This window comes from Gossypium raimondii, chromosome 6, assembly GCF_025698545.1.
Source record: "Gossypium raimondii isolate GPD5lz chromosome 6, ASM2569854v1, whole genome shotgun sequence".
Classification (NCBI taxonomy): domain Eukaryota; kingdom Viridiplantae; phylum Streptophyta; class Magnoliopsida; order Malvales; family Malvaceae; genus Gossypium; species Gossypium raimondii.
Window position 1 is genome coordinate 10,315,895 of NC_068570.1, and position 13,112 is coordinate 10,329,006.

The 13,112-nt window shown below is 34.7% G+C and overlaps 1 protein-coding gene across 2 annotated transcripts; it reads right to left on the reverse strand.

Annotated features, from left to right (window-relative positions):
* Nucleotides 1-303: 303 nt before the first annotated feature.
* Nucleotides 304-3,575, reverse strand: LOC105773806 (transcription factor bHLH68). 2 transcript variants are annotated; one of them, XM_012595943.2, is made up of 9 exons: nt 2,983-3,575; nt 2,514-2,850; nt 2,293-2,367; nt 1,866-1,931; nt 1,638-1,703; nt 1,424-1,480; nt 1,260-1,304; nt 950-997; nt 304-838 (listed from the first exon to the last, which is right to left on the reverse strand). In XM_012595943.2, the coding sequence occupies exons 1-9, from the start codon at nt 3,225-3,227 to the stop codon at nt 719-721; spliced, it is 1,059 nt and encodes a 352-aa protein (XP_012451397.1). In that variant the 5' UTR covers nt 3,228-3,575; the 3' UTR covers nt 304-718. The 2 variants fall into 2 exon arrangements, with proteins under 2 accessions (XP_012451397.1, XP_012451395.1); XM_012595941.2 differs by having other exon boundaries at nt 304-841; nt 2,983-3,574.
* Between the last annotated feature and the right edge of the window lie 9,537 nt (nt 3,576-13,112).

The following is a 13,112-nucleotide window of genomic DNA, read 5'->3' on the forward strand; positions in this document are numbered from 1 at the left end:
ATGAAGAAAATGATAAACCAAACTATAGCTTCACTGCTCATCAAGAATAAGGAGGGAATGACTATTCCATTCCCCCAACCAAACATATTGACGTATTGTAGGATCCATGAATATATAGAATTGGACAAAATTCTTGTAGGTGAGAGAGATGAACCTAGTCACATTTTTTACTACAATTTTTAACCTAAAGAAGTATATATACGTGCATCATTGTTACTTACTATCTATATATCTACATAAATTTTCAATAAATTCAGGGTTTGTAAAGAAAACAATCTTTAAAATAAAATCAAAGAAGAAAAATATGTAAGACCTTGTTTCATACATTAAATTATGAAATTTATACAAATGTATATTTAGTTGTATGAATTATAAACTGGTTAATTCATACAACAGGATACACATAAACAAAGCGAAAAGTGTAGAAACAGCTAATAATGCAAGTAACGAAAGAAAAATATAGATAATTATAAGCTTAAATTATTCAAAATCATCAGGCCAGTTAGAGCTTAATTTAACACACAAACCATCTACAAATTGTTGAAAAGAAAGAACATTTATATAGCATCGTGAGCAATCAGCCTTTCAACTTTGCAGAGTAACTGCTCATGATGTTATATCGTTCTTTCCCATGGAAAGCTCTCATCACTGATTCTACATTTCTTTAGTTTTGTTTAAAGTCTGCTAGCCTTTCCGAGGGTTCTTCTATCGGAATCCCTCACAGCGCAGGAGCCCAGTAATCAGCACCGTTGTCACTGCCGACTTGAAGTGTGCATGACACAGGAACCAAACACAACCCTCTACTCCTAAGGTCCTTCTTTGGTTCTTCATCACACTCCTTCTATAATATATTATTTGCGAAAAATGAATATTTATCATTTACGTAAAATTAAAAAAATGGAAATATTAAGAAATTATAGTATTAATTTTAGTTGTCAAGAAGAATTACCTGCCGATCGGGACCACCTTTCCTCTTCATGGAGTTTTCATTCAACAGCTACACAAATTCAAAAAAGTATATATTAGCATTTTAATTCATTTGTCAAACTAAAGCACATTTCATTGATTTTCCATTTGTTTTAGCTTAATTATTTAATTAAATGTAAACAAAAAATGATTTTAATGAAGAGTAAAGCCAAGCACATTGTTCTTTTGAAACTTTCTTTATTGTCTTTTTATTAAACAAAAATACAGTAAAGGGATAGCTTTTTTCGAAATTCAAGTATTGCCCCACTAATGGATCCAATAAAGCTTATTACCTGACCAGGGTCTTCAGGAAATATACAATTTCTCTCCCCTTGAACCTAAATAACATCATACCAATCATTAATCAATTAATTGCTCATATACATATTCTCATGCATAGATAATTAATAGAAGAATATGAGAACCTAAACAAAAGATAATATATATTTGTTCTTACAGGCTGTTGCTGCCTTATGTTTCCTGAACCATTGCCCAAGTACGGTAAGCTGAGAGCCTATAGTCGAAGTGGGGGTGTAAGAGAAGGAATAATATTTAGGACTTCGATAACAAAATGTTTTAAAATTTTTGTCTGAAGCCGAGACTTTAAACAGTGTGGCGTTAGTGTTATTGATGGTTACTGATTGCAGGAAGAAAAAGAAAAAAGAAAATACCTCAATTTGACTCTGAAGGAATCTGATGTACCCAATAGCTTCTAACAAGACGGAGGCTGTGTCAGTCTGCAAAAAGATGTAAAACCATCACAAACCTCCAAAGTCATTTTTAATGTCTTTTTTAAAAAATAAAAATAAAAACCTTCTTTTATAGGTCTTCTCCATAAAGTCATAAAGATGTAAATCTTTGAGCCTTCTTAAACTTCATTGATTATTGCTTAATTATACCTTCCCAAATGGAGACACAAGCTGGTGAAGTGCTGTAATTCTGTCCCCTAGTTTTTCCTTCCTCACCTGTTATGAATATAAATTAATTTATAAAATCAGAAGAAAAAAGTTGATGATTAGTTAATTACTTTTCACATTCATACATACATATATATACATATGCTAGGGGAGAGAGAGAGAGAGCAAGGTCAAAAGCATCATCAGCTGTGAAGAAATGGACAATCAGAGAAGGACAAACTTCTACCAGTCCACAGATGAGAGTGCGTTTGTTTTCTGGTTTAAGGGTATCTTATATGAGTGTGCGTGCAATTTGTGTTTATGTGGTGAATATGACAGAGATAGAAAGAGATCAGAAATGGAGGCTGAAAGCTTAGGTCAATATTTTACTGGGTTTTCTTTTCTTCTTCTTTTTTTTTTTATACATTACCTTGAAGGTGGATTGGGTTGCAGACGGTTGAACCCTAGCTTTCTTCCATGCCCCACCACTTGCACTGCTGTTACACTACCAAAACAAGAGAAAAAAAATAGGAACGAGAAAGAAGAAACACCATATATTTGATATCAGTTGAAATAGATCAGAAAACCCTAAATTAAAGTGTGTGTAATTATAACTTTCTGTTTGAAATTTTCTTTCTTTGTTCCACTCACCTCAGAAGACCGATCTGGGTGTGGCTGCCTTGCATCAGCTTTGTTGCCAGAAAATTCCAACATCTTACTACTGAAACTAGTTACACCTGACTTGGGGGATAAAGCTGAAGAAGTAGCCATTATTTGATGAGACCAAGCTGGCTTACTTGCCTGATGATGAAAATCTTCATTTGCATGACCATACACATAATTATTTGGGTTTTCTTGCTTCACATCCACAGCAGAAATAGCATTTGAAGTTTGTTGTAATGCTTGTTCTTCCCAGTTTTCCAACTTCTTGGGTTGAACTTGAAACTGGCCTATGCCACCCTTTTCTTCTTCACCCATCAGTCCACAACTACAAATAACAACATATAACACAAATTATTTTAATCAAGTGTGAATCTGTATGGTATAATATATACTTATGGACTGAATCAAAGTGATAAAGGGATAAGAGAGAGAGAGAGAGAGAGAGAGAGAGAGTTACAAGAGTAGTTGGCTCCATGACTGAGGAAGCTCCTGGTTATTATCATTCCAAGAGGAGGAAGAAGAAGAAGTGGGAGTGGGAGTGAATTGAGGGAATAAAGTAGGGGGAGAAGGAGGTAAGAAATGAGAAGGTGGTTGTAGATGAGTTGTCGGCGGTGGACGCATGGTACTGTTGATGTTCCACCAGTTAAGGTTTCCAGCCGTCATTTGCTGCAGTGGTGAGCTCTGCAACACTCCTCGGTTCATGGCCGTTCTCCCTCACCAACAAACTATCAAAAGAACTAATAATGATGTTGGTGGTGGAGTGATGGCTTCAAAAACTTTATATTTAATTTCCTCGTTTTCGTTTTTCTCTTTCCTTTATCGAATCAAAAACAAGTGATTGTAGAGAAAGTTTGAGATGTGTTCCGACACTAGCTTAAGTAGAGGGGGAAGAAAGGAGAAACCATCAACTCCTATTGATTCCGTTTGAGAGAATTTGAATCAAAACCTTTGTGGTTTTCCCTTTAATTCTTCATTGATTTGCCTTTTTCATTCTCTCTTTCTTTTACGTTTTCCTTTTCTGTTTCTTCCTATTTTTCCCTGCTTTTGCTTTATCTCAAAGTGGGACAGAAAAAGTAGTAGCAATTAATTAATTTCTAATTATTCATAACAAAGGATAATTTAGAAGAATATAATTTTTTAATTGGTCAAATAAGTCACTTTTTCGAAATTTTAAAAAATATGCGGTTTTTTGAGAGGGTGTATGAAAGCGCGCTCAACTTGTCCTGCGTCCGAAACGATCATTTTTCAACGGCCAAAATTTAAACGTTGCCAACGGAAAATTCTTTTAAGGAGCAACGGTTATTTGTTTTTCCTATAAGTATCAGGTCATTTTTCATTCTTTTCACTAAAATATAACTCTCTCCATTCTCTATAAACTCTCAATTCTCTCAACTCTCTCAATTTTATCAATTTTCTCTGTTTTTGTTTGAAATTTTCTAATACCTTTATTTAAAAATATTATAGTTTTATTTCATTATTTCGTATATTATTCATTTCAATTAAATTTTCACGAATGGCAAGCTCTCTGATTCATTTCAACGACAATCACATTTCTGTCGCTCAATCAATAATGGTAAGGGGAAAAATTAATTTCCTTATTTTCAATTAAGTTAACTTTAAAGTTTTTAATTTTTAAAATATTTTATTTTGTCAATATAAATAGGCGGATGGTCGTGTTTTGGAGGGACTCATACATAATTTGTCAAAGTGTACATACACTAAAATTCATGGTTATTTGCAATATGCGACATTCTTACATGCGTATTGCATGCTCATGGGCTGCAAATTGGATCCTACACTTATCAGTGTGTTGGTGGAAAAATGGAGACTCGAGACGCACACATTCCATCTTCTATGTGATGAGTGTACATTCACACTTGATGATGTAGCTTTACAATTCGATTTACCAGTGGATGGGCCAGCCGTTATAGGGTCAATGGTGGTTCTTGATAAAGAGTACCTTTGCAAGGTATTTGGGGGGAAGGTGTCGAAAAGTCTCAAGGTGGCCAGATAGATATGAAATGGTTGGAAAATAATTTCAAAGACCTTCCTCCAAACGCGACTAACATCGCCGAAGAACAATACGCCTGAGCATTCATCCTAAGGTTAATCGAGGGCATTCTAATGCCCGATAAATCTCAAATTTTGGTACACATAAGGTGGCTACTACACCTAGTCGACTTTAAATAAAACAGACGACTGAGTTAGGGATCAACCATGTTGGCCATGTTGTACAGGGAGTTGTGTCAGGCGACAGAACTAAATAAGATGTTAATCGGTAATTGTCTGCTCCTACTATACTCATGGGCATGGTGATAGCTACCATTTCTATATCCCTGAGTGAACGACCCTTATACATTTCCATTGGTGATAAGGTAAAATTCATTCGATAATAATATAAAATTAATATAGTAAATGTTGTTTATTTATTATAAGTTTGAATTAACATATTATTTGAGTGGAACCATAGGCTGAGTTATGTGGGACTACCAAAGTAGCTAGAAGATACCCGGTTGTTGTTAGATCAACGCTCGGAAGCCAATGTTAGTTATTGATTTTTTTGAACCTATAATAATTACAAAATGATTTGGAATTTAAAATTTTGTATATAACAAAATTTATAGTTATGCACTACAGTTTGAATGGATGTCATACGCCAATCCGGATATCATAGAATGCGTCCTGCCTGAATTTTTTGCCATTCAAATATGTGGGATGCGAATGTCCATTGATAGTTTACGTGATAGTAGAGAGGCACGAATCAGATCAAGTGATGCGACAATTCGAGTAAAGACAAGAAATTTCAGTGCCACAGTAAGACATGGAAGCATTGCACAAGTTTGATTTGCGGGGGAAACCCAATGAAAATTGACAAGATTTCTACAATAAGTATATTGACAATTGGGATCGTAGGATGGGTTTCTTACCAATTCACAAACCTTTTTTCTCATTAGACATGGCGACCTGTTTGGAGTACATGCCTTGGTTTAGAGTAGTCCGTAAGCCATATCTATTGTCGGCGGAGGCGAGAAGTAGGCAACTTCGTTCGAAAAGGCAACGACGATTGCACTAGCATCATAAGTTCGAAGCAAATGCCGTGACGGGTTCGTCATCGGCTCCAACCCAACAAATGCCACTGATGTCTGCACCACATCCTGGTTGGTTCCCTCTGTATATTCTTGTTTCTTTCACTAACATCATGTTTTTTTTCACAAGCACAATATTATGCACCACACTATACACCACTGCAACATCTTGCATCTACACCTTCGTCCCCAGCATATTACGCCCCGATGTTGACATTGATGTCAACACTAATGTTATCATCAATGCCAATATCAATGCTCGCATCAATGCCAATGTATTCGGGATTTGCGACATCATACGATTATTTATCGATAGTGTCACAAACACTCACCGCGTTGTTGTTTTATCGAGGTGGCTCATCGTCGCAACCACCTTCTCGTAGAATGAAGGATACACGATGGGAGGCTAGGATGACATTGTACTCAAGCACAGAAGATGAAGACGAAGACAAAAACGAAGACGAAGACGAAGACGAAGACGAAGACGGAGGTGGAGATGAAGGTAAAGATGAGGGTTGAGATAAAGATGTGTACGGGGGTCAAGGTGAAGACGAAGAAGATGAAGACGATGAACACAACCAAGAGGAGGAGTCGACACCCTAACTTGTATACAGAAATCCTACCCGCAAATGATCATTTTTTTTATATTTCTGTTGCAACTCATAATTGTGTTTGTTAAGTTTTAATTTAAATTGGGCTTAATTTTCCATATATAATATTTTATATGAAATACGTAACGGTTTGAAAATTAATGGTGTTGAAAAACGTTATTTTGAGACCCCATTTCCGTAAACCAGAGCTATAAGCATTTTTATTCAATATTTACAGAGTTATATAGTAGGTGAATTGAGCTTCGGATAGGTAGTTTTTTGAATTAGCGATTAATTAAAGTACAGAGACTAAATAGTAAAAATGATAAAAATTCAATCGCTAGATAAATTTTAATTTGTACTTAAAGTAGCGTTTAAAGTAGAAATTTTCATTACATGAATGTTAGTTGACAGTGGAAAATACAAATTAAATACAACAAAATTGAATGAATAGATTTTGTACAAAAAAAACATTGTAATAAATTTTTGCACAAAAAATATGTTAACGACGTTGAAGCCTCAATGTATCTTCAATACGGAACATGTTGTATTCGTATGCCCTAGGTTTCTACAATAGTCACATAACCTCTATTGATTGTCCCTCTCCCAAACATTCATATTGGTGCATAACTGAGTAGAAGTTGGACGACCTTTTGGGACATGACGCAAGTTCATATTTGGGGCCAACTCAAATGGGGAATTAGACACTGGCGGCCACATACTCTCATCCAAGATGGATGGGAATTCAGATCTCCATACATTGTGTATGCATTCCAGTCTTTACACATCGTTAACATAATCCATGTGCTCTATTCGTATGTTTGCACATGTAACAATTACATGTGCGCATGAGAATCAAAGTACCTTGAATCTCCCACAATTGCAATTTATTTTTGGTATGTTAACACAGTATGATGCCCCTAACATGTCTTGGTTGGGTCTAGCATACTATGTGACCCAAAATCTCAGGTTTCGACGAGAATGACACACTACATACATAGTGTTTGCTCTTTTTGCATTTTGTCTAATTTCTTTCATGACATTCTAGTATCAAATGTGATAGTCCATTAGCCGCCTGTTTTGGAAATAAGGTTGCCAAGCGGAAGTATGTTTTTTTGAAAATTGAGGTTATCAGTAAATAATGCGTCCCTTTTAATACAGAATTGATGCATTCCGCTAGGTTTGTTATCATGCACCCGTGCCATAAACCCCCGTCATACAATTGTGCTCACTGTTCAAACGGTATGTTAGCGAGGTAGGCTGTACCGGTACTATTGATGGCACACAAGTTATCTAACATTTCATGGAAACGATATTGGACGAGCTCGTTTCCTATCGAGAAAAGTATACCTATGAATACAAATAATGAACGAAATATTGTTTAACATGATTATGGAAATAGTGGCAACTATATACCCATGTCAATGCATTGATCTCACTCACTTTTCGAAGGTAATTTTGAGTGGTAGTTAGAGCCAACATATCTTATATAGTACCTATGGTGTGTGTGATCCCAAAGCCTACCATGCCGTTCAATAACGTCCAAGATTCTGGATCCCCTGTAGGATATGACACATATGTCAGACTGCGAGTAAATATTTTTTTCCTTTTCAGAAGTAGTTATTGCAAAAGCTATCGGTAGAATCCTCCGATTACTATCTTGGCAACGACTATCAACAACCGATGCTCATACCTTCTATACAACCAGGTTTCGTCAATTTGTACCAAAGGCTTGCAGTGCTAGATATCTTCCCTGCATTGATCAAAGGTCTAAAAGAATCGATGGGATACTCTTTTCCCAAGGACCAGACAATCGCTGAAGTATGTTGGATGCATTTCCAGATTGGTTATAGAACCTAGTATGTATCGATTTAATACCTGACACTATTGCCACAAATCATTATATAACTTGTACCAGTCGTGATACAACTTATCAATAGCCTTTTGTTTTGTGACCCGTGCCTTGTAGAACGATGGCGTGTAATCGTACTAGCTACAGATTTGTCAATCAACATCTGGATGGGAATCTTGGGACTCACTTTCACCATAAGTAGAATTATGTCAGATATCATGCTCGCGGATGATCCTGACTTACACCTGCAAAGAACGAGTTAAAGTTATGTTATTAACAAAAACGAAAACCTTGATCAGGTCATATAATGTTAGATATTGGGTGATCTTATCATGCAAATGTTGCAACACAAGTATGTGGATCAATATACTTCTTTATTGTTCGCAATTCTATCTTTTTCCGAAAAGATATCATGATTTTTTATTTGCATCTCCCATGGCGCATTGTGCACTTTCCCTCGAATTTCTCCGAAAGAAATTTTGTGACATGATAGTTCATGCCGTTCTTAAAGCTGTATCACTTTAGTGCAACAAGAAAAACATCTTTGTTGGGATACTCTAAGCCAACTTCCAATATCCAGACATTTGTCAATAAACTCGCATGGCTAGGTGTTTTGTACGGGAGCTACTGGAACTTTAAACCACCATCAGTGGAGATGTCGATGTTGGTTATTTGGAGCATTGTTTGAATTTTCACAGTCAAAATCACAAGGTTCTGGCTTAGTTGGAATTTGCTTTGGTTCAGAAAAAAAGTGCTATTTCTGAATCATCCGAAACGGACTGCCGAATTAGACCGAGGTCTGAATCTAATCCATCAACAACATCCGCTACCCCTTCTTCCTCATTTGCATCTTCTTCCTCAATTTATCTTCCTTGTTATCTTCAACTAAATGGTTTAATGTACCCTTGTCAGATTTGACCGCATATTGACTGAATGTCGTGCCAAGGTGTTGAGGTTCGGGTTACGCTCATACCCCGACTGATAATGGCTGCTAAAGTTAAAATTGGTGCTTGAGACCAAATAATGTCTACACATTAATACTTTGAGGATATCATAATAGGAGCTTTGTAGCAAACCAATGAACCCACCACACAACCGTGTAGTAGGACTTTTTGTTTCTGCTTCGGTTCCCGCATTAACTGCAACAGTGGCTGAAGATGGACCAGCTCCATCAACCTCGACAAACTAAACATAAAACTCCATTAGAGCATTTTCGCTTGAGTAGTGCAATGATATAACTACCTCCAGCTCGAGCTTGCCTTTCACATCAAATAGTTCATACTTAAAGGGGTCAGCCAATGTCAAATATCTACATTGTAAGCTCGAAATTCTTCCCCAGATCGAACCCTCAACTTTCCTCTTGATTTTAGTTTGTAGCTTATGCAATTGAATGGTATGGTTCAATCATCTTTTCACTTCAATTTAAAATGAATTAGATATTTAGTATAAAGAAATCTTCAGATGGTTATCTAAAGAAATACAGTCGACACTCACAGTGCAACTCTTCAAAAAAGAATGAATTTGTTGCATGTCTAAGTATTGAATAATTCGATAGTTTAATAAAAAAAATAACGAGGAGGGAGGGAAGATGTACTTCAAAATGCGTTTCAAAAAATGCATTTTCATCAAATAATAATAATTAAAGAATTTTATGTGCTTGAAAACGTGTTTCAAAGATAAATTAATTTCATCAGACTTGTGCTTCAAAAAGTCTTCAATATGCTTTAAAACGTGCTTGAAATCTTACCTGGGTTTCTCGAGACTAGGGAACTTTTTTGAGGGTTTGAGTGATGGTGGTAAGAAAGCTCGTCTAGCTAGGCAAGCTTTCCTGCTGACATGGTAGGAAAGCGCGCCTAGCTGGATGCACATTCCACTAAATACAAGAAAAACGCTTCTAGTTGAGCGCATTTTCCTACCATGTAAATAGGAAAGCTTGCCTAGTTGGATGAGCTTTCTTACCACCACCACTAAAATCTTGAAAAAAGTGTCATGATCCTAGAAATCCCGGGTAAGATTTGAGGCACCTCTTTTAGATATTCGATGAAAACGCCTCTCCTGCAATGAGTTTTCAACTATGGGGTTTTTTTCTCTCCAATCTCACCCTTCCCCCACGCCTATAAAAGATGGCTCTCCCTCCATACTCTATTATCCCTAAACCCATCATCTCTCCTAGCCACCATCCTTCCACTTTATAATATTTCTCTCTCAGGTTTCTTCCTCGCTTTAATGTTAAAAAATTTCGTCGCTAATAAATTTTTTTGTTTGAGGTACTCTTAAGTCGTTGGTGATGCGGTATTGTTCTGAGACACATACATTTCATATATCCTGTCGAGATTGAACCATTACCTTGGAAACCTATCCTTTGGAAGTCGGGTTTCGAAATGATTTTGCTTTATACGGTCACGAGTGAAATTCTACGTAGAGGTCTCGGTCGACGACCATTATGATTGCACCGGAAAGCCATTCATTTTTTCCTATGATTATGGTCTCAATCTTATGTATGATATATATAATGTATCATTTGCGGGTATCCAAAAAACTTGAACTCATGATTGCATAACGACAGTCAATTAGCCCAAGTTATACTCGAACTCGTGACCGTATCACAACCGCCAACTGGGTCCTCCACTTAGACTTCAACCTGTGGCCGTATCAAACACTGCCACCCCGAAACTTGACTTCTATAAGATGGGTTTCTGAGGTAATGGTTTTATCCCGATATGACATATGAAATGTATGTGTTCTGAGACATATTATCGCATCCCCGGTCCCTCAAATCTACCTATAAACTTTCACGGTTTCACTTCCAAAACCCTAAACACTAAACCTTAATTCCTAAACAAAAAAACCCTAACACTAACCCTAAAAACCACATACAAAATCAGAAGCCAAAGAGAAAGAGTGTGAAAGCGCGTCCAACTGGGCACGTTTTCCTGCCAATTGTACCGAAAGCGTATCCATCTGGACGCGCTTTTACGCTCTCTCTCTAAAATAAGCTTATTTCCCTAAATTTTGAAAAACAAATTCCTATTTGACCAATTAAAAAAATCAGCATATTTGGCTAAATTAGCCAATAACAATACATATGAAAATATGGAAAATTATTTTATATATAATCATTAAAAAATTTAGACTTCAAAATGGGTTGAAAATTTGACAAATATATTATAAGAGATAATAAAAACTTCATTAATGGTATATTAAATAACTATCTTAAAAGTAAATAAATAAATAAAACAGCAATTAACTTAATAGTAAGATTTGGATTTTTGGAATTTTTACCATTTCATATTAAGTGCTCTATTATTATAAACTATGTCTAGCTTAAGATTTATTCAGATAATTTTTAAATAGGTTATTTACATTATAAATATTCAAATGTGTATTATTTGTACGTGTAATTGTGGTACTTTTACAAGAATAAAAATAATAAAAAGATTGTCACCAAATATACATTTTATTATTGAAAATGAATTTTATTTTAAATATTAAATATGTTTTTAATTTTAAAAATATATAAAGATAGAAAATATTTTCAACAAATAAATGAAGCTTAATATTCTTAATTATAATTTTATTTTAATTTTCATATATCATAACACAAATTAAATTAAGTGTTTAAGGTTATTATAATTGCTTTGATATGAGTACGAGCAAGTATGAAGTTTTAGTTGAGTGGCTTCCTTAATCATGAGGTTATATAAATAAATATTTTTCAAACATTATTCATGTATAGTAGTTACTAGTGTCACGGGGTTAGACTTTCAGTCTCACAATTCGTGCGGTCTTGAGCAATTCTTTTGACTCAAATATGCTTAAGTCAGCCTAGCTCCTACAAAGTGAGTATTCTCGCAAAATTCCTCCAAAACGCCAATTTATATAGCGGAAGCAGCTCAAGCCAAAAGAATGCTAAAAAAAAAAGAATAGCCACAGAAAAACAATGCACGAGAGGTGTTTGAGTAAATGCTCTCAATATATTCTCTCAAAGAATACAAGATACAATGGATGATTTACAACTAAGAGGGATTTATAGTTTAGCTCTCCAAATCCAACGTTCTAGCTAAATTTACATCGACGGACGAGATAAAGCCTATCTCTAAATTAAAGGAGTTACAAGATTACATAATCAAATCAAATCTTATCATATTTTATTCTCCTCAATATTCTAAGATTAGTTTTTCTTTTTACCAAGGTAGGTTAATTTTCCATATTTGCTTCATTAGGCCACTCAGGCTTCAAATAAACAGGCTTTTTCATATGTTCTTTGAATCGGGTCAATTCTTGTAAGTCAAATGAGCACCATCTAATTGATAGACCTCCGTGGGACATATTTTGTGTAATGATCATAGACTTTGCACCTCGACCTGTGACACTAACACAAAGTACATAAATATAAACATCATATTTCATTTTAATTTTTTTAGAAATGGAACTATAAATATAATGCTAAACAATGATGTTAAGATGATGGAAATATTTTAAAAAAAGGCAAAATGAAGTTTTGGTCCTCTAATTAAAAAAAGTCATTTTAACAATTCATTTAATTTTTATCTATTTTAGCTCTTATTTTTTTGTTTTTGTTTTGTCAAATCACCCTAAATGAATGGAAATGTTAACTTTTCCTTAACTTTCTAACGTTACTTCCACATGGATTGTCACGTAAATGACATGTTAACATTTAATTAATTTTTTAATTTAAAAATATTTTTTAATAAAATTTTAATAATTTTTGAATTTTAAAATTTTAAGAAATCGTCGATAAAATTAAAAATGTTAATTTTTCATTCATTTTAGAGTGATTTAAAAGAAGAACGAAAATTTAAAAGCTAAAAGGTAAAAAATTAAATAAAGAGTTAAAATAATTTTTTATAAAATTGAAGAGTCAAATAAATTATTATACTAAAAAATTAAAACAAAATAAATAATAGAAATAATGTATAAGAATAAGCTAAAAAAAACGTGCGGTAAATAATGAGTATAAAACTGGCCCGTGAGAGAGGAGAGGAGATGGACGACTGAAATAGACAACACCTTTTGGGGTTTTTATTTTTTTTAATAA

Excerpts from the sequence above, each read along its gene's own strand:
- LOC105773806 (XM_012595941.2), bottom strand. The coding sequence starts at position 3,227 with ATGAACCGAGGAGTGTTGCAGAGCTCACCACTGCAGCAAATGACGGCT. Across the intron at positions 2,368-2,513 it reads ACCCAGATCGGTCTTCTGAG|TGTAACAGCAGTGCAAGTGG; the intron begins GTGAGTGGAACA and ends TTGTTTTGGTAG. Across the intron at positions 1,305-1,423 it reads ACATAAGGCAGCAACAGCCT|GTTCAAGGGGAGAGAAATTG; the intron begins GTAAGAACAAAT and ends GATGTTATTTAG.